The following is a 22028-nucleotide window of genomic DNA, read 5'->3' on the forward strand; positions in this document are numbered from 1 at the left end:
CAAATAATTATTACAATAAGTTAGGCTCCATTGTGTAACAAGCTAATTCAAATACACATTTATTATTCACAATATGGAAAGATGAAATGAAACATAGTTCGTTAAGAGCATGACTCAAACATGCCATTAATGGGCTTATTCAAGTCCTCTTTTATTTTTGGAGTTATTTTTATCCATTCCGCATCTCCCACGTATGTGTGTTTTAGCAAGGTGGTCTGTGTTGCAAGTTGGTGAGTGAAGATCATCTGTCACTACTGCTTTATTCATTTATCACATTTTTTAACAGAGTAACAGCTCTAACCCTAACCCATTACCAGTTACAAAAGACACTGTAACAGTATGTCACAGGCTATTCTAGTTGCATTTTTCATCAATTAATTTCTTAAATTATCCCTTGACTATGTTCTGGACGGCCATCTAATGGCGATTTTTTTTTTGGCCCGATGCCAAACTTAATTGCCGACCCTTGGCCTAGAACTGGGGTCGCCAACTAGCGGACTCCGGTCTGAATACGGACCGCGAGATTGCGTCCATCCGGACCGCAAAGCCTTTTGACGTAATGAAATAAATAGTTGAACTGTTTGGGTTCTATGTCGCCACGGGTTGCAACGACAGTTAACGTTACTACGCTCACTGTTGCTACGTTCAGACGCGCGGTCACGCATGCAGTGAAGAAGAGAGTAAGAGCAGAAAGCGGTGCGCAAAAACAATGGCATTTTCAAAAATTAGGAAAGTTGACGCTGAAAACCGAGTTTTCCGAGATGATTGGGTGGAATGGCATTTATTCTTCCTGCATCCTGTATGAGGCCTGTGTGTCTCATTTGCTCTGATTCTGTTGCGGTTGTCAAAAGTGGAAACATTAAATAAAATGTTTCTTACGCATTTTTTTTCCAACACTGGTGGCACTTTATTTTTGCCTGTTTGTGTTTCTGAATGATATTGCTAATGATATTTTACCAGTGCAATTTGAAGCACAGAAGAGGTCAGTGTTCAATATTAGATACATTTAGTTAAGTAGAGACTACATGTGAATGAACATAAAATGTATGACATTTTTGAATTTTTATTTTTTAACCAGGGGGTTTGCGTTCATTGATTGTTATTATTTATCTCAGTTCAGCAGGGAAAAAAAGCACTTTAGTTGCTAGTAATGTTGAAATTAATGTATTTTCAGTGCAGATTTAGAGATGAAGGCATTTTTAGTTCATCATATTTTTGTCAGACATGGTTACTGGTTGAATTGAGATATTTTGTACCAAAGCAACTTAAAGGACATAACAGAACAACAACAAAATGAGATCAATTTTGTGAAGGATTACCTATGTTTGCTTTAACAATATTAACAGACATGTTTTTTCCATATGAGAACATATTATATTTTGTTCAATTAAGAACAAATGCTATCTACTCTCATTTCTTTAGTCTGGCAATAAACATAAATGATTGTTTTTAGGTATATAATTGTCCGGACCTCGGCCGGTGAGGAGGGTTCATTTACTGGACCTCAAGCAATTTTAGTTGAAGACCCCTGGCCTAGAACAATAAATTGCCACCTAGAAGACCCTAGAAACCACCTAGCACAGGAATGGGTAACTTTGGTCCTAGAGGGCCACTATCCTGCAGGGTTCCAACCCTAATCAAACACACCTGAACAAGCTAATCATCATCTTTAGAATTAATTGAAAACAACAAGCAGGTGAGTTTTCTCATGGTTGGAGCTAACCTCTCCATGACTGAATTTGCCCATTACATAGCAGTACCCAATCAACCACCCAGAACACCTTTGCAACCACATCAATGTAAAAACAACTACCCAAAACACCTTAACAACAGCAGTGGTACAAGACAAAAGACCAATCTTCCTGTGAAATCTTTTATTTTAGCTGAGTGGAAAGTTTAAGTCACCTGCTTATCTTCACATCATTGCAAACGGTGCCATTCGACCATCACAGCAGGAGTCGTGCGTCATCACATACTTCTTGTATTTATAGCCAGTGCAGCTGATTGTCTCTAAGTTTGGTGAGCTGGACTTCTGATCCAGCCCTCATTCTCTCAGGAAGACAGTGGCTATAGCATTCGCGTACTGTGGTCGCTTGTTTTTTGCTGTTGTCTTAAAGGGATCAGGGGGAGGTTAGGTCACTTGTGGGTCAAAGCAATTGATGTTTATTTGTTGGCCTTAGGGGAAGACCACAGAGACAGAATGTAACAATCCACCCTGATCACCCACCCCCATCCATTATGCAAATGTTTCAAGACACAGATAGGTATAGCCAAAATGGAATAGTCAGACAGATATTGTGTTGTGATTGATTCTGTTGATTCACAGAAATTAATTATTGTGAAACTTTATTTAAGTACAAGGAGAAAATATTGAAAGATCCATGCCGGCACAGTCCCAGTGGTGTAATAAATTCTAGATTGGCAAAGCATGAAGTATACATGAATTAAAAACATTGACTATAATGACATTTAGATGTCGATTCCAAACAAGATACATAGCTCAGTATATCTTGGTTAAACAAGCAATTATTGATTTATCCGTGATTAACATATCCCACAGGAAAATTGTGTTTTTCAATGGTAGCTCTTTCAAAGCTCTAAAGAGTTCATGGAGAACTTCACTGAAATATAACTAAGATAATTATCCTAAAATCCCATAAGAGAAATCAAAATAGAGACAACGAGACACTTTATGGGTAACACTTTAGAATACTGTTCCATCATTAATGAATAGCTACACAGGAACAAATGAGTAATGCATTATTAACACTCTAGTAACTACTATTAACTAACAAGAAACTCTGCTTAACGAATTAGTAAGTAATAGTGCTAAGGTAAATGTGGTAGTTCACTATTAGCTAATCAATAACTACTATTTTTTCATAACTCCCAGAGGACTACTATGAACTATAATTAACATGAATAATGCATAATATATGATTTATTCTAAAGTGAAGGTAATGGTAAACCACTAGTAATGACTCAAGTGTTACTACATCCTTCTAAAGGAATTACTAATTATTTGGATCAGTATTCTAAAGTGAAAAACATAACACTGTAGTAATTACTGAAATCATTGTAAGCTTTTGAGGTTTTTGTAAGGTTTTGGATAGTAACACTTAAGTAATTGCTAGTGGGTTATCATGATCTTCACTTTAGAATACTGATCCAAATAACTAGTAATTCCTATAGAAGTATACGTAACACTTGAGTCATTACTATCCAAAACCTTACAAAAACGTCAAAAGTTTACAATGACATCAGTCATTACTAGAGAGTTATGTTTTTCACTTTAGAATACTGATCCAAATAATTAGTAATTCCTTCTGTAGAATTTAGTACATGGGCGTCGGAACCGTTGTATATGGGTGGGACAAGACCCACCAACTTTTTAAGACCAATGATATTGGACACACTCACTTTTATCGCCTCTTATTCAGCACATGACTGTTTACCTACCCCGATAATAAACAGTTATTATTAAACACGTTAGACGCTTTATTTCCACTTTTCTAACATTTTCTTCATTGTTTATTGAAAATAAACGCCTTTCCGATCTGATATGTGATAGGAAAAGGGAGTAGAGCGAGTTCGGCAAAAGGCGGAGTCGAACCTTGGGTCGATTTGCATCAAAACTTGATGCCATGCATCTTATCCCTACACTATTGTCACTGTATATAGTTTTGTGTTTTCCGTAACTTTGTCTGGCCCAACCAGACGTTTAGTAAACAAGGCAATATATATGTACTTAATGTAAATGGCATCAACTCCAGTAAAAATTTTCTGGGAGAGGACCCACATTTATTTTTTTTGCTTCCAACGCCCACAATTTAGTAACACTTGAGTCATTACTAGTGGGTTACCATGATCTTCATTTCAGAATTAAATATACATTATGCATTATTCATGTTAATTATGAACCTGTATATAGTAGTTCTTAGTAGTCCACTGGGAGGTATGAAAAAAAGGGTAGTGACTGATTAGCTAGTAGTGAACTACCACATTCGACTAAGCACTATTACTAATTCATTAATCAGAGTTTATTGTTAGTTAATAGTTGTTACTAGAGTGTTCATACTGCATTACTCACTTGTTCCTGTATAGTTATCCATTACTGGCAGGAACAGTATTCTAAGTGTTACCAAAATATGTATGGAGCTATACAATTAATGTGGTCATCTTAGCTATAAGGTTATTTGATCTTGGAAGAATTTGATAAGAAATGTCTGAGTTCATATTTAGATAGAAGACTTGGCATCTTGGCACATCTGAGCATATCTTTTTCTGAAACTGAGGAAATGCTGAAGACCCCTAAAACCATTTGCTATTAATATGGTTGCTGTCTTGGAGAAATAACTGAGATTAAGTGTATGGGAGTGTACAATGATTAAAGACCCTTCAGATTTTCTTTAACATGACCCATGTTTAAGGCTGACGTAACCACTGAACAAAAACTAGAGGAAGCCTGGCAGATATCATATTTCATGAAGAGTAGCAGTCCTGACAGTTTCACTGTGTAGATTTCCCCAGCTGTTACTTTAAACTCAAGCTTTCTCAGACAATGAGGCTCAATAGACGTTTATAGGATGCCGTGTGCACATGGCGTGACTAGCATGACTCTAGTGGCCTTCCGTTCGGTATTACATTACCGTCTAAGCATCCAGATTAAACATTACTGCATGTTATAGAACATCATATAGCTAATGTATGTGCGATGAAACGGCCTGTCTGTCTGGAACTTAGAAATGAATCAGAAGGATCATGGTTCAGTTCAAACAAAAAAGGGCTTTTTGTCTCCAGGGCTTTTAGCCTTTTCTTGAGAAGTCCCCATTGATTGTATTTTGTTCATCAGAATATTTTGGCTCTTTTCTTATACATTGACTTATACTTTATTTATGCTTCCATGGAAGCTGTACACTTTTTCTCACCGTTGAGTTCTGACTGCGGAGGGAATTCAGTGGAATTTTCTCTCCTTGGCTTTAATATGGTAAAATCCCACACTGTAATCAATAGACCTGGAAAGTGCTATCTGTTGTAATTTCTATTCATTTCAATGGCAGTTACTCGGATGGTACACAACCCGCTGGAAGTATGTGACCTAGAGGCTGGCCTCTTTTCTCAATTTTGGAGACTTTTTTTTTTTTTTGAGCCGTAAAGCCATGTGACTGATCCTATTACAAACAAACATATTTCAAAAGCTTGTTTGCCCATATAATCTTTAAGCTATTAAGGGTAAGCGTATTTGGCTTGCTGTCCACAGTGGAGGGGCTCGAGGAAGCAGCTTCAACCCGAGCTTCGATATACCCACCAGTGCGACTACTAATGCTTGGAAGATGAGTCTGGTAGCTAGATGGCTAAATTGGGTTGGAGGTGGAGGGATGCTAAAACAGATGATGCTGGAGCAAGGTGAGCTCCAGCAGTTAATTGAAAGATTAGATGGGTTCACTCCTCCTGAAATAATGTTTAGGAACTTTACTTAATTTACAAGTTATTTACTTATTATTACAAGATTTCATGTAGACTTCAAGGGCCAGATTTACTAAACAGGGCAAATTAGCGTAAAGGCCTGTTCACACCGGGACGATTTTCGCGTGCGTTTATCGCAGACGTTTAACGCCTCGTGACTAAACAAAGGGCGCCAATGTGAGTGTGCACACCGACGCGCAAAACGCCAGGCGTAAAAGCGTCATTTAAAAAAAAAACGCCTCGGGTTCGTTTTTTTATTTTGACGCGGCGCGTTAAAAACTGGCTGACCAATGAGATCAGTGCTTTTGTTCACATGCCTGGAGCTGCTGAAGTGACAGTAAAACACGACTTGGTGGCGCTCAAGCACAAAACGGTCTTGCCGAGCACTAGGGATGTGACGGTGAGGAAATTTTCCCACCGGTTAATTGATGTGTGACAACACCGGTAATACCGGTATCACCGGCGGAGGCTTTTAAATCACTAATTCTGTCTAACCGAAAGTAACATGCATACGACCGCTCTGAACTGAAAACGCGCCAGTGTTGCGTATTCACACACCGTGAATGACAGCTCGTCTGTAAATGCGCGCTCTGTGAGGCCATGGGTGCGTCTCAATCAGTTCCCTAGTTCAGTAGTCAGGGCACTGATCAAGCATTGATCAGTCTATGATTGAGATGCACGCCATGAATGAATAACAGTTCGTCCGTAAAGCCTCGTTTATACTTGACGCGCCCGCACGAGCGCGAGGGTGCACGCGGCAAAAATAAATGCGCGCAGTCAGCGTAGCGCGGAGGCTCGCACTGCGGAGCCAGGCGAAAGGAAACAATGCGCGCTCTGTGCGGCCGTCCACATTTTACTTTCAGTTTTGATTTAGCGCCAATTCGGCTGCGGGTTGCTTGAATTGAGGGTTCATTAGCCTATTATTTTTAATGAAAAACACAACAACAAAACAAATGACCAACTCCCTTAAAAAGGCGCTTTTACGTTTCGCTTTGAAACCAAATCTTCCGCGATCATCTCAGTCAGCTCCTCACTCTTAAATCTGATGAATGACTCCTGCCGCTGCCGAGACTGCACGGTCGGATCCTGCTTTATTAAGCAGATACGTTCAGTTTTTATTTGTATTGTCTGTTCTCTAACTGAACTAAATTATTTTATTACTATAAAAAAAATCAAAAAGACGGTGGGCGGTGCCACGGTGGGCAAGTGATGTAACCGGTGTTGAGTCTGGACACCGGTAACACCGGCAACACCGACTATCGTAGCAAGCCTACCGAGCACACATTGATACAACAAAGAAGTAGTAAGTAGACAAAGAAGAAGATAAGCTGCTAATGCTGCCTGCCAGTTAGCAAAAAGTGTGTGAATGGTTTTGGCCATAGACATAATATATATGTGGTTTTGGCAAGCACGTAAATACTGTCTCTCTTCTTCTTCTGTGTGATGAGCGAGTGTCAGAAGCGTAAAGTGCCGCAGCACTTGGGTGTGAACACTCAAGACGCGCCGAAAAACGCTGGCGATAAGCGCGCGCGATATTCGTCCTGGTGTGTACAGGCCTTAAGGGCGTAATACCAAAAAAGCGCAGATGAGTGTGGAAAGTTCTGCGCATGATCTACTGATGACACGCAAATTAATGAACACACACGCAGCCGGATCATTTCCATAATGACCAACGCAATCTACCGCAATTATCAACACAATTAGCGTCTGGTTTAGGACGTGCATTTGTGGGCAGTAATTAATGGCGCAAACACCAGTAAATTGACGAGCTTAAACCTTAGTAAATCACCTCGCATGATTAATTTAAATACTTTCCTCCCATAAGTTTTGGGTCTGAAAGGGAAACTCCTACAAAAGCATCAGCAATAAGGTCAGCCGCAAAATAACCCTGTCCACGCCTTTTTCAGTACAAATTTTTCACTGCCTATCTTTAGTAAATCCTGACAGGAGTTTTTTAACGCCAAAAGAGGGTTTGCACTGATGCAAGCTGTTAGTACGTCTGGCCCTAAATGTTAAAAAATGGAATTATAGTTAATTAAAGTCTTATTATCTTTTTAGGTACTACTTGTTTGTTAATATTACATTTCCACACTTGGCTCAGCACATATGGAGTACTAGCATTATTCTGAAATGGTTCAGTTGAGCCACTTCATGAGGTGAGAAATCCTGTTGCTCGTGCCATAACTCCTTATTTTATTTTATTAATGTGTTCCATTCCAAAGGCAAAGGCACTGACCAGTTGTGACTTTCCATTCAACTCGATTTTCACCAGAGATATTTAGAAACCCACCAACGTTGTTCCTACTGTAGAGAAAGTATTTTAAGTGCAGTTTTTTTAGTGGTCAAAAAGTGACAGTGACTTTTGAAGGCCAAGGGCCAGATTTACTAAACAGGGCAAATTAGCGAGAGAGTGCAATCCCATAAAAGTGTTGATTGGAGTGGAAAGTTCAGTCTGTGATCTACTGACGACGTGCAAATTAATAAACATAGACGAAACCGGATCATTTCCATAATGACCAATGCAATCTACTAAGATCAGGTCAAATTACCGTCTGGTTTAAGATTCTGTTATATGGGCATTAAATAATGGCACAAATACCAGTAAATTGACAAGCTCAAACTTTATTAAAGGGGCTATATGCGTTTTTCTGAAATTTAAACTCGCGACTGACACCTGTGGCCAAAAAACAGAACTGCTCTCATTTTCTGCTCGCTCTCGCAGCGGTGGTGACGTCACATCCGCAGACAGCGCGGGAAAAGACGACCCGCCAGAAAATAGGAAAAATAGGATACAGGCTTATAGGTGCACCCACTGTGAGCGGACAAGGTGTCAGTATGCTCATCAGGAGATGTTTGAGTCATAAATGGTCAAATAAAAAGGCAATTGTTACGTTTATTTTGGGGAAAAAGTTGCATATAGCCCCTTTAAATCACCTTGCATGATCCCTTATAAATACTCTCATCCCATAAATGTTGCATCTGAAAGGGAAACTCCTACATATACATGTGTAATAAGTTCAGCTGAAAAAATTACAGTGTCCACGCCTTTTCAACGCAAATTTTTCACTGCGTGTCTAAATCCTGACAGTAGTTTTTTAACACCAAAACAGGGTTTGCGCTGGCGCAAGCTGTTAGTAAATCTGACCCCTAGTATGGTAACTCAAATAGTTTTTTCTAATCCAGTTAATTCTGCAAAGACAAGCATTGTGCTACCTTTGCTCATCATGGGCACTTATTTCTGTTTTTTAAAGCCAATCACCTTAACCGCAAATACAATGTGACATGACTGTGAAAATTACTTTTAAATATAAATCAAAGCACTGAAGCAGTTTTCCAAAGGGCACACAATCATTTGCAAGAACAATCAAGGTTTTATTCTATGCTTGTCATTTGTTTGCAAATCAGTACAGTCGTAAAACCTACACTGTGTTACAGTTACAGCTGACGTACACACATCCTGTTCCTTACTCTTAAGTTTGCTTAAGATTTCTCTGGGGCTGTTTTTCAAACCAAGAGATGACGGACGATTGAAGTTACCCAGTCCTTCACACCCCAGTCTGGAATTTATTTTCCCACACTGCTCTACTAGAGGGTCAGTACCTGCTCAGAGGCACGTCCAGCGGAAATGTAGCGGGTGCTTGAGAAACTTAAGAACCTCTTCTGCTAACTAACCATCAGCACCACTGTTACCACCATCATATGTAACACTAATACTCATTATGGAACATGCCCTGCCAAAACCATTTCAAATCATGGTGATTTTAACTTTACTCTGCATTTATCCTCTCAAGAGGAGGGGATGAACTTTGAGAATCAGTCTTGCGAATGTTGACATAGGTTTGAGGTTTGGTTGTAGTTTGGTTTGGAGTAATAAGATACCCTCTACTTCATACTGTAGGCAAAAAGCAACATATACATATATTTTGGTAAAGAGTATTTTTAGTGAATGGCAGGGTTTTGGAAAACTTCAAGAATCCTAAATATTTTTAGGTTTTCGAGGAATACACCCCAGGAATTGTAGTGATTCTACGCTAGACGTTTACATTTATTTATTTTTTCACCTGTCACCAGAAAAACTGCTTGTACTTACTGTTGCAACGGAGGAGACAGAAGGCTTCCACCGCTTCATGCAGTCAGCAAACTACTTCAACTTCAATGTGAAGGTAAGGTTTATTTCTCTCACACCCTATTGTGCAAGACCACTGCTTCTCACATGGTGGGCGCTTAATTTCTAAACTCATTAATAGAATGCGGGTGGATGGCGGTGTGATTTTAGTAGGTTGACTGAGCTTGCTGTTTGAACTGACACATGCTGAATGCAGGTGCTGGGAATGGGAGAGGAGTGGAAGGGAGGCGATGTGGGTCGGTCCATTGGTGGAGGCCAAAAAGTTCGACTGCTGAAGGAAGCCATGGAGTCTCTGGCTGACCAAGAGGACTTGGTGGTCTTGTTTGTGGACAGGTTGGTGTGCTTGTCAATTAAAGGGTTGCCTGTTGGATAGAAATTATGGTTGGTTGATATTTATCTGGCCATGAATCTGGTTACTTTGGTCTGACTATCAGGCTACAATTTATTTTGATAGTCCAATTTAGACATTCTAATAACTATAAGTAACTTAGCAACTAAGGTCAACTTACCAGTCATTAGAGTATTAATAGACTGATGGTCCCCCAACAGACTCAATATAGGTAACTTTGTTCAACAAAGTACATGTCAACTTACTCGACTAACCCTAACCTTAGTCTCAGCCTCAGACATCACAGAGGCTGAGACACTTGTCTGGAAACACTTCAGGAATATTGAAATCATCATCTGATTGGAAGAATTCTACAGGACGTCCGTGAGACGTGTGTTGCATTCTTTAATGGTCCGCTTAGAAACAACTGCCGTGGCGCCAAACTCCCTCATGGAAGAAGAGAGCCATCGTGTTTACAACTGTGACAATGAGTGCTTACCGGAATCAACTAAATGCTGGATTTTCAAAAGTATGTGAATTTTGCGGCTCCATTGTTGCAGTAAACTTGCACATCATTCTTGAATGAATAATTTATAGATGCACGCCAGACTGTTATTGCAGGAACATCGACTTTACATTTTCACGCCCCTAAACATGATGCGGAAACAAAACAAACTGTGATTGGTTGCGTTACATGTCAGTCAAACGTCCTCTTGGGTGGTCCTTGACCAATGAAAGCTGCAATACAGCCCAGACCTTCTGCCGTTAGTCTGAAGGTCTGGCTACGCGATACTACACTAACCTTAACCTAACAGGCTACTAATACTCTAATGACATGTTAGTTAGTTGACATGTTGTTGCGAAGTAATGAGGGTCAGTTGATAAGTAGTTGCAAAGTTACTTATAGTTAGTAGAATATCTGAAGTGGACTATTGAAATAAAGTGTAACCGATGTTACATCGCAAACTGGAACATGAACAACTTGAAAAGTTGCTTAGCAAAGATGTACAGTTGGTGTATTGTTAAAAGACTTTTCTCACCACATTAAATCCTGGGTTAACTTGTTTTTAAAATAACTGGTTAAAGAAAAGTTTAAGCTCTGGTAAAAAAAAAAAAAAAACTTTCACTTGAAATTTTGAAAGTGGGTTAGCACTGCTTTATGAAGCACTGCATGGGAACTACTAATACTGGGTAAAATATGAACAATCTGAAACATGGAACAAGACAGCCCAGGATTAAGTATTAAGGATTAATATCCTTTGTTAGTCATGTGTGAAAAGCCAATACATGGTATCATATTTACTACACAGTAAAAAATACTGGTCCACATACCAGAGACAGAAAAGGATCCAATATTCATTTCTCTATGTTGGGACTAGCTGTGAATAGACTCTAATTTGCCATAAAATGCTTAATACTTACTTTGCCTCAGTACTTATTATACGCATTTACTTAGTAATTACCTGTAATTTAAAGGAAATGATGCCCAGCAAAATATCTAGTCTAGATAAAGACAAAATAACTGGCTAAATGTACAGAATAGCTTTCCATCAACTTTAACAAATGTGTCATAAGTGTACATGCATATCCTATTCCACCCACCTCAATAAGAGAAATCTTACAGAACCATTGCCAATTCAATGGGAAACAGCAAGACTCTGTGTGAAGGCAAACCGGTCAGGCATTTGTTCAACAATTTTGTAGACCTGCCAAGGCTTTTGCAGAAATGGTGGCTTTTTGCTCAATTTATGCAAATCAACCATAATAAATTGCCTGTTATTTAACGCCATCATTGAAGGGAAATTACAGCATACCAATTTATAATGAAAGTGTGGTGAGAGGGTTTTTTTGCTGTGCAGGTCTGGGTGTGCTCCACAGAATTTTGACTGATTATTATGATCACAAAGTAGAAAAAGATTAGTATTTGAAGTTAACTTCACGCTAACCTGCCACGTGCAGTGATGTTTTATCAAGGGGTAATTTATATAAATCACCTCAAATCGAATCAAGTCCTTATTGCCGAACTCTCTGAACTCAGAAGCAGCTATTAATACACACCCATATCTGGAATTACACATATTTCCAGGTCTCCTAAACAGCTCAGAGTTCAGAGAAGTTTAGAATAACAACATTCAAGGCTGTACGTCAGTGAATAGCTAGCCTTATGTATTAGCTACAAATTTAGGAAAGTAGCTAGCAAATCAGAGTTCAGGGTTTCTCTGAAATATCTTTAACAGTAATAGTTCCTTTAGAGGTGTAGTTGAGACCATTTTGCCATATTAAAGCTGTGTCACATATTCCAGAGATTAATTTTTAAATCATGATAGAAAAAGGAAAATGACTTGTGTGCACAGGTGTTTCCCAGACGAGAGGAAACCATGGTGCCTCCCTCACAGTTTACTTCCTCTGATGACATTTATAGCTACTAACGTAACCAGGCATATTAATAGTGTCTGAAATAGAAGACCAAAATGCCTAAGAAATGCCCTCCACTCCCTTCTAGCAGTTCAGTGAAAATAGACACAGCTGATTAAATAAACTGGACGTGGATTAGCAAACATCATTCGTGCAACTGCTTGATAATGTCTTAAATGTGAAAAGCGCTGATCCGTTGGGAAGCGTGGTGAACAGGATAACAATTTACTTCTCCTTTTCCCTCTTCAGTTATGATCTCATCTTTGCTGGTGGACCTGAGGAGATTCTCAGAAAGTTCCAGCAGACCAATCATAAGCTGGTGTTCGCTGCTGAGGGAATCATCTGGCCAGATTCTCGACTGGCAGAGAAGTATCCTTCTGTCCGCAGTGGGAAACGCTTTCTTAACTCTGGAGGTGTGTAAAAATGGGAATAGCAAATACCTATAGAATGTGAAAAAAGGAAAGTTGCTTCATAGTTTAGCAGAAAAGCCCAAAGCCATTATGTTATTGAGATTTCAACTCCTTCAGTTCGGTTCAAGTGGATAACTACAGCTCTTATATTGTATCAAATCAGTATGAGTGCATTTAAATCTGCTATTGTACACTGATTATGCTAAATAACCCAACAAAGGTCATGCAAAAGTAATTTAAATGCCTTTATCAATATTCTTTTTCAAGGGAAATATCATAAACACCACACACGAAAGCTAGATATTTCTGTTAACTTGAATAAAGTGTTTCAGACATAAGTCTTGGGATCAGAGTGAAACATCTGCTGCATTTACATGATATTTTGAAATTCATAAATGTGCTTGAGATTTTCACCTGTTTTGATGCCAAAATATAAACAGACTTTTGCATATAGTAACTGGTCAAAATGCAAATGGCACAGATTTTGGCTGTTACCCCATGTAAACACCTTTACTGCCAATTTGGTAACTTATTCATGGTGTGCACATCTTACATTTTAATGTCCAAGCTGGACCGATTTTCTTGTATCATATATTTTCATATTTCGCTTTCAATAATCATCATTTTGTAAACATATTTTGCATTTTGCAAATGTAAGGACTAAAACAAACCATTCAAGTAAATGAACAAACATTTTTAGCTTTCATGCATCATTGCGTTCCAACGTGTTTCAAACACACTGTTACCACAAGGGGCACTATAAAGGCCAGTGTGAAATAGGTTATGTTTCAGCATCAGAAGACAATTTTGCTGAGCAAGTAGGTTAAACGGTTGACATGTATATAACTGGCTACCTGAATCTGGTTTAAAGGGATAGTCAACCCAAAAAAAATGACCCCATGATTTACTTACCCTCAAGCCATCCTAGGTGTATATGACTCTATACTATCCATATTTGAAACGTTATAAACTAAAATAACTAGCTTCCGACAGACGGCTCGGTTTACTGCGAAAGAGTAACCCTTGACCTGACGCATGACGTATTGACGAACCAGGAAGCGCAGAGGATAGAGCAAAACAAAACACAGTCTAACACGAGAAATGTCGGAAGATTTTGATAAAAAAGAAGCCTGAGTTTGTTGCCCAGGGGGTATTCCAGAAAGGTAAGGTTAACTTACCGTCACATATACCCTGGACTCTCAGTTGCTTACTCGAGGTATGCTGGTTCCAAAAACCAGCCGGTTAACATACAAGACATTCTCAACAGAACAACGAATGATTTACCATGGAAACAGATGCTAAGAAAAAGCATGCCATTCTACTTAATTCTTCTTATTTTGTTAAATGGCGATTTAAATAACCTACTTATTGCACATCGCCACCTATTTGGTGGTTGTGCAATCATTTTTTTCAATCTCTTCATTTAATAAACTAAGAATAAGGATTATATTGTTTGTTTGATGCTAATTCATTGAATGAAGATCCATGTGTGAGATGACAATAAAATAAATAATTAATATATTTGAATTGAATTAACAAAATTGAATTTCACATTACCTTGTTGAAAATAGGGCTTTAGAATTAACTCTTTCCCTGCCAAACGCAGAATTTTCCTTTATTTGTGAGAAAACGCTTCCCCGCCAAACACAGAATTTTCCAGGTTTCAGTGTTTTCACTGTTATGCGCTAGGGGGCGCTATTACACATCTTCTGAATGAGTACAGAATCTCCAGATCAAAACACGGTCGAAGAAGTCGCAAAAAAACAAGCGATCATATGTAAGCAGATGCATATGTAAAACAACGTGATCATCAACATTAAACATCATATAAATTAAAACGGCCTAATGTTACTGAATGAAATGTCGACCCAGGGCGAGCTATAGGCCTGTGCAAGCATTAGGGGTGTTGATGGACTCTATCTACTCCATCTGTGTTTGATCATCACTCTGAATCTGTTCTGGATGTAGTCTTTGACAAAAACGTGATTTTCTCAGCTTTTTGTTCAAAATGTAGCTTTTTTGTAGCAAAATGTCGCACCAGTCTCACTCGCTCGCCCACCTCGCCACAGTAATATACTCAAAATGTCAAATATATACAAGCTACTGGACTTTACTGCAAAAATATTGTTCATGTAATTCACACGGCTTCACGTAATGCGAATTCGCAGGTCAGAGTTCACCAAACTTGAACTTTGGAACGCAGCTAAATGTAAAACTTTTTCGGTCAGACGCATTCACATGCGTTTGAATGGAAGTCAATGGAATGAGAAGTGCAGTGTGACCACCCTTTTAGTCTTTTAGCGTAAGTCGCTATGTATTTTATTGTATACAGTAGACATGTGCCGGTAAACGGTAATACGATATACCGCAATAATGAACATGCACAATATTGTTATCGTGGGCAGTTCAAAATACCGTGAATAATTATTTATTACGAATTATTCAGATTTTTAGAATGAATTTTAAGAATACTTTACCCATCAACCGTTTAAAATGAACAACACGTCAAAGAGGAACGCGCACTGATGTAAATAGACCAAGAGGAACGTGCAATGATGTAAATAGACCGTGCATGAGCCGAGCACATGGCGGAATGAGGAGACCCGCTGAAGTGCACATTCATTCTCTGACAGCAGAGGGCGCTGACGGAACAGCAGAAACGCAGCCGTTTCCCCGCTCATCTCATAACCTAATACATAATACTTAAAGACTTAAGGCTATTCATTTTCAAACTTGCATTTTATATTTTAATCTGGACTAAATTACATGCCCTAGATATTGTTTGAATATGTTCTGACTGTTGTTCAATCACACACTTTACAAGGCTCCAGTATTTAACATTAGTTCATTCATTAACAAACTGACAATGAAAAATACTTCTAAAGCTTGTATTAATCTTAGGTAAATGTACATTTCAGCATACCTATTGTTCTTTATAATTCTTTTGCACTTTAATCTGTTTTAAATATTTGTTTACTTTATACATTTTTGTGTATTGCTTTATTGTATTTAAATGTTTGGTTCTTTTGTTATAAGAAAGTGATTTAACCTGTTGTAGTATGACAACTCTGCTTAGACTGTTGCCCCCGCGACCCGCCCCCGGATAAGCGGAAGATGATGGATGGATGGATAGTATGACAACACTTTTTTTGCAACTTATTTATAAGTAAACTTATTTATAATTAACTTATCAATATCGTGATAATACCGTATACCGTGATAAAAGCTTCAGCAATTAATCGCAACATGAAAATTTTATACCGGCACATGCCTAGTATACAGTTTTAAATATGGTTATTACAAAACTGGATTACTTATAAAAACCTGTCGCTTTGCTACAGAAAGGCTTTATTAACCCCCTGGAGTCGTATAGATTACTTTTATGATGGATGGATGTGCTTTTTTGGACTTCAAAATCAGGATCGCCATTCACTACCATTATAAAGCTTGGAAGAGCAATCTTTCATCTGAAAGAATATAATTATATACACCTAGGATGGCTTAAAGATGAGTACATTTTTGGTGAACAATCCCTTTAAGTGCACATGCACGTTAAGATTGTGCACAATTGATTTGTACAATTGTTTAGTCTGTAAGCATGCTATTGGTTCTTCACAGCTTGTAATACCTTGTGGTTTACATTCTTCAAAGTTCCATATTATTTATACACATGTTTGCATGTTTCGCTTGTGCGTTTGGGAGGTCAGTCTTTAAGAATTCAACTCAGGCAGCATATTACTGGAAGACTTTGCGCACATGAGGTCATGGCCAGCCGTATCATCATAGTGCAGTTTGCCCCGAACACTTCTGTTTGGGTTTGTTTGGTCTGGTAGGATTTAGAATGCAAGGAGGGTGATTATAGAGAGCGAAGAACAAACAGTGGAATTTCATTATCGGGACAATATGATAGAGAAAGTGTTTTCTGTGTAAACTGCCAAGCGGCGGCCACTCACCCTGTGGAATTTCCTGAGGGCCATCAGGTATAGTGCACTATTCATACAGGGGTCTTCATGAATGGTGCATTCATTTGAGTGTGTGTACGTGTGCGTCCATCCATCTTTCTCAGTTTCTCCATTGAAGAACAGTAATGTCAGCCCCTCTGTACGCAAAAAACCATGTGGTCATTGCTCGTCTAAACTTTGTAGTCCTGATTCTGTCTATTTTCATCTGGTCAATTACTGCTTTGACTGCAGTGGTCACTTCGTCTTGTGTAGTGTCCTGTCAGGGTGTAGAGCCTGTGTCATTAACAGGACAAGTTTGTTTGTGTTGGACTTCCTGTTCGATTGCCTGTGCATCCAAAATTGAAGGTTGGTTGTATCCATTCGGCGGCTCCGTAGATTGCGGTGACTACTGTTTTGTTTCAGTTGGACCAGAAATGTCATGTTGACCAGTGTGTTTGTGGACATAAGAAAGACTGCATGGCACAGCTCGTCTCTTTCTGATCATCCCTTATGTTGCCCAAATTCAAGCTTCTTGAAGGTAGAGTTGATTTGATCTGTGGGAAAAAAAACATTCTGGATTCTAGATTAAAACCACATGTCATAATGCATTACATCTGGCTTCAGCGATTGCTTTCGAACCTGGGCATTATGTCAAGGGTTTTACTTTATTGCACTGTAATAAAACAAGATTCATGTCACCACATCTGAGGTGACCGCCTTCAGACTAAGACTATCTGCTAATTTAGTGAATGAACTGACATGTAAATCATATTTGCTTGAAAACTTGCCTTGTTTATCTTCTTGTGGATTTTAGTGGATTGATAATTCACTGAAAGATCTCAAGGTCTTGATTTCCAGTAAAATCCTTTGAGATGTGATGGTGCCTTCTGAACAAATTTGTACAGATTCCTACTAAAGCCACTGGAAACGATTTGATGTGTTTTAAATGGTTTTCAGATCAGTCTATGAATGTAGGCTATAGACAAAGTTTATTAGGAATTAAAAATGTCCAGGGCGGTACCTTAAAATAGTTCCTAATTCCTGTGGAATGATGGTATCTAAAACTGCACAGAGGCCAATGTGAGAACCAAGCCCTACAATTTTCAACTGTGGTTAGAGCTTCAAGAAAATGATGAGAAATCCATACCCAGGTTAATATAGAAACACAGAGAGCCAGCACATATGCTGATCACAGTCCTCCATATTGAGTTTATGTAGAAAGTCTTTGCCATCTGAGGTTAGACGTGGCCACACAACACTTGTTGCTTGTTGGTCAGATGCTTCTGCCAGACTTCCCACTGTTTTGAGGGTTTGAGGAACCGCACCAGAATTGGGAGTGAGGTTTAAGATTCTCAGAGAAGATGTAATTGAAATTGGAACTGTTGTGTCCAGACATCCCATAATGTCAACGCTTCACGCATATCTTTTACATCCTATACTTTTGTTTACAACACAGACAGTCCATAAAAAGACCAATGTGATGTCTTTCACAGGCTTTATTGGCTATGCTCCATACATACAGAAGATAATGAACCAGTGGGACCTTCATGATAACGATGATGATCAGCTATTCTACACAAAGATCTACGTGGATCCACTCCAGCGGGTCAGTGAAGAAGCAAACCTTAAGGCACTCTGCGAGTACACAAATGTGCTTGTAACTTGACCACATGCACTTATAAAACGCTTGAAAACATATCATTCCACTCAAAAGAAAACAAACTGGTTGAAAATACGAAACTATAAACAGTTTACACAAGGACAAAGGTCACATGGTCACTTTTACACTAACTCAAGTGTGTTCTCTTCTTTATTTTAGGAAAGGCTTAATATGACCCTGGACCACAAGTGCGAGATCTTCCAAAATTTGAATGGAGCAGTGGGTGAGTCAATCCAAGATGCAGTGTAAACACAATTATTTTGTTTAATGTATTGCATCACACATAGCTGATGAATAAAGGGTTGCCAAAGATAGATTTAGAATTTGCATGAAAACTATTTTGGTCGTCCTATTAGTTCATGGCGATCTCTTTGAAGGACTTAAAGGATTAGTTCTCTTCTCTTCAAAATGAAAATTTCCTGATATTTTACTCACCCCAATCTCATCCAAGATGTTCATGTCTTTCTTTCTTAGTCGATAAAAAGTTTTTTGAGGAAAACATTCCAGGATTTTTCTCCCCATCATAGACTTCCATGGCAACCAAAATGTTGAAGGTCCAAATCAATGCAGTTTCAAAGGGCTTCGAAGGGCTTCAGAGGCTCTGCGCAATCCCAGATGAGGAATATGGTCTTATCTAGCGAAACGATCAGTCATTAAAAAAAAAAAAATTGTATATACTTTTTGACCTAAATTGCTTATCTTGCGCTGCTCTGCGACGTGCCAAGGATTGCGCAATCACGTCGTAAAGGTCACGGTAGACGTAGGCAGAAGTACCGCCCCGTGTTTACAAAGCGCACATGCGAAGACTAAAACGAACGCCCTTTAGCAAAAAACAAAAGGTAAAACAACGATGTTGGATGATTCTGGAGTTGAAGATGGAGTGTTTTTTGGTAAAGGGCGTTTGTATTAGTCCTTGCACGTTTGCTTGGGGCGGAACTTATACCTACGTCTAGCGTGACCTTTCCGACGTGATTGCGCAATCCTTGGTGAGCCGCAGAGCAGCGCAAGATGAGCAATTTAGGTTAAAAAGTATATTGATTTGAATTTTTTATTGATTTTAAATGATTGATCATTTCGCTAGATAAAACCCTATTCCTCATCCAGGATCACGCAGAGTCTCTGAAGCCCTTTGAAACTGCATTGATTTGAACCTTCAACATTTTGGTTGCCATGGAAGTCTATGATGGGGAGAAAAATCCTGGAATGTTTTCCTCAAAATACTTAATTTCTTTTCAACTGAAGAAAGAAAGACATGAACATCTTGGATGAGATGGGGGTGAGTTAAATATCATGACATTTTCATTTTGAAGTGAACTAATCCTTTAAAGTGTTAGTTCACCCAAAAATACAAATCTGTCATTAATTAAATGAATGGTAAATGGTAAATGGACTGCATTTATATAGCGCTTTTAACAGACCTACGGCCATCCAAAGCGCTTTACATTTTGCCTCACATTCACCCATTCACACACTCATTCATACACCGACAACAACAAAAATAACAACTTCATTCGACAATCTCTTTTCTTCAACGTCATTCTCCTACGCTATTCCAGGTTCTACATTAGAATACGGCTCATTATTGTGTAGGGGGTATAACAGGTTATGACCCAAGACCAGTTGTGAAGAATAAAGACCAGGAGTGCAATTAGTTAAAGAAAAAAAATACTGAAGAATAGTTTGCAGTTTCATCAGCTTCAAGTCTCACAAGGAGTTCGTAAGGCTGCGCTCCCTTTCGTACATACAATTTCTCAACAATTATACTCTTTTCAAGGTCTAGCCACGTCATTACTGGAATTTGAATGATTCTAAATGGCTCAGAAAAAATAGTACATTTCCACATCAGAATTTCTGTCATCATTTACTCACCCTCAAGTTGTTCCATACCTGTATGAGTTTCTTTGTTCTGCTGAACACAAAAGAAGATAGAGCAACCATTGACTACCATAGTAGGGGAAAAAATACTATGGTAGTCAATGGTTGCTCTATCTGCTTGATCTGCTAATTCTTCAAAATATTTTCTTTTGTGTTCAGGAGAACAAAGAAACTCATACAGGTTTGGAACAACTTGAGGGTGAGTAAATGATGACAGAATTTTTATTTTTGGGTGAACCATCCCTTTAAGGCAAGCGTCACTAATACTACTGCTCATATCGGGATTTGAACAAATCCATAAGTCTAACTCATCTCACACCTTTTGTTCTAAAGACAAATCAAATTGAGACTATGGCCTACTGGCCTACATGAGAAGAGGTGTACTATATCTAGTCTCAATGCCCAGACTTACAATTTCTGCCTGCTGGACAATAAAACACACAAAAGAATTCCATGGACTTACGGAATGTAAAAAATGTAATATCCATTTTTTACATTTAGATGAAGTTCTCCTGAAGTTTGGGACAGACCGTGTGCGAATGAGGAACACTGTCTACAACAGTTTGCCAGCGGTTATCCATGGAAATGTGAACACCAAGGTAAATGTCAATGAATAATGCAAACAGTGCAGAAAGTAGACCTGGATCAAAATACCTGCAGTTTTCTGTTCATGCACAGATTCTAACAGATATTGAGGCCTTGGAAGTGTTCTGAACGTAGGTTTAATGGGCTTGTCACTAGAAGTGTTGTTGAAACTGTGGCAATTTTACCTTCAAAACAAAATGTCTTATTAATAGTCATGGATATTGTTGGTAAAACAAGTGTTTGCCCGTGTGCAGAGCTCACATATTCGCATGTCAGAATTTTCTGACCATTTAAGTTGCACCTTCTGCAGTTGCTTTAATTTAAACAGCAAAATCTTTCATTTACCTTTTCCTATTTCAGGGCTTGAAATTTACTTTTTTGCTCCAACAATATTCACCCAGAGCAAAAGCACATTTTCTTTAAAAGCATGTTTTCTTTTAAAGATAAAATGAGCCGAAAAAGACATTTAACTCGGACTGAAAAGTCAAAATTTATTAAATGCCCATGAGGACGATGCAATACTAGACATTGCAGTGAAGGCATGACCATTGGACAGTGAAATGCTCATTGGATCAGCAGGGTAAGACAAAAACAGGTGGTGAAGAAAAGACGGCAAAAGACTGCGATTAACATGTGTCTTTTCTTCACCACCTGTTTTTGTCTGACCCTGCTGACCTAATTTCACTGTACAATGGTCATGCCTTAACTGCAATGTCTAGTTTTGTATCCTTCTCATGGGCATTTAATACGTTTTGACTTTTCAGAGTTAAATCTCTTTTTGAGCTCATTTTATCTGTAAAAGAAAACTTGCCTAATAATTCTGCACAACTGAATATAAGGTGTTTTTCATTTCCAGCCTTCATGAACAATTATATATCACTTATAAATGATTAAATACGAAATGAATAGTAGTTATTAAGATTAATGTGGTTTGGAATTGGTCAAATGTGCCTGGAAAAAAATATGATCAGAAAATCAACGTGCCTAATAATTCTGCATGGAAAATGAGTATGGGAAGTGTTTCAGATACAGTATTTCAGTATCGATATGTTTTGAAAAAATCTACATTTTTTGACAACACTACATTGCACTTACATTGGTGGGATGCTGGGTGTTACTGTCAAGCCCTGTTCATGTTTCTCGAAACGGATAATATTTTCCAGTAGAACACTACATGGGTTGTATTCAAATTGATGCCTCTTACTGTAATTGTAGTTAGTCA

At 38.5% G+C, this 22028-nt stretch overlaps 1 protein-coding gene across 2 annotated transcripts in view; it reads left to right on the forward strand.

The window, feature by feature from the left end:
- Positions 1-22028, forward strand: part of plod2 (procollagen-lysine, 2-oxoglutarate 5-dioxygenase 2) — a 77241-nt gene that overhangs the window by 19400 nt on the left and 35813 nt on the right. For both annotated transcript variants that reach the window (XM_079806965.1, XM_079806964.1), the window contains exons 2-7: positions 9538-9629; positions 9789-9925; positions 12585-12748; positions 18180-18292; positions 18506-18569; positions 20723-20820. In XM_079806965.1, the coding sequence (XP_079663091.1) occupies positions 9538-9629; positions 9789-9925; positions 12585-12748; positions 18180-18292; positions 18506-18569; positions 20723-20820 (668 nt within the window). The remainder of the gene's footprint in view (positions 1-9537; positions 9630-9788; positions 9926-12584; positions 12749-18179; positions 18293-18505; positions 18570-20722; positions 20821-22028) is intronic.

The sequence above is a fragment of the Gobio gobio genome (genome assembly GCF_949357685.1).
Source record: "Gobio gobio genome assembly, chromosome: 23".
Taxonomy (NCBI): domain Eukaryota; kingdom Metazoa; phylum Chordata; class Actinopteri; order Cypriniformes; family Gobionidae; genus Gobio; species Gobio gobio.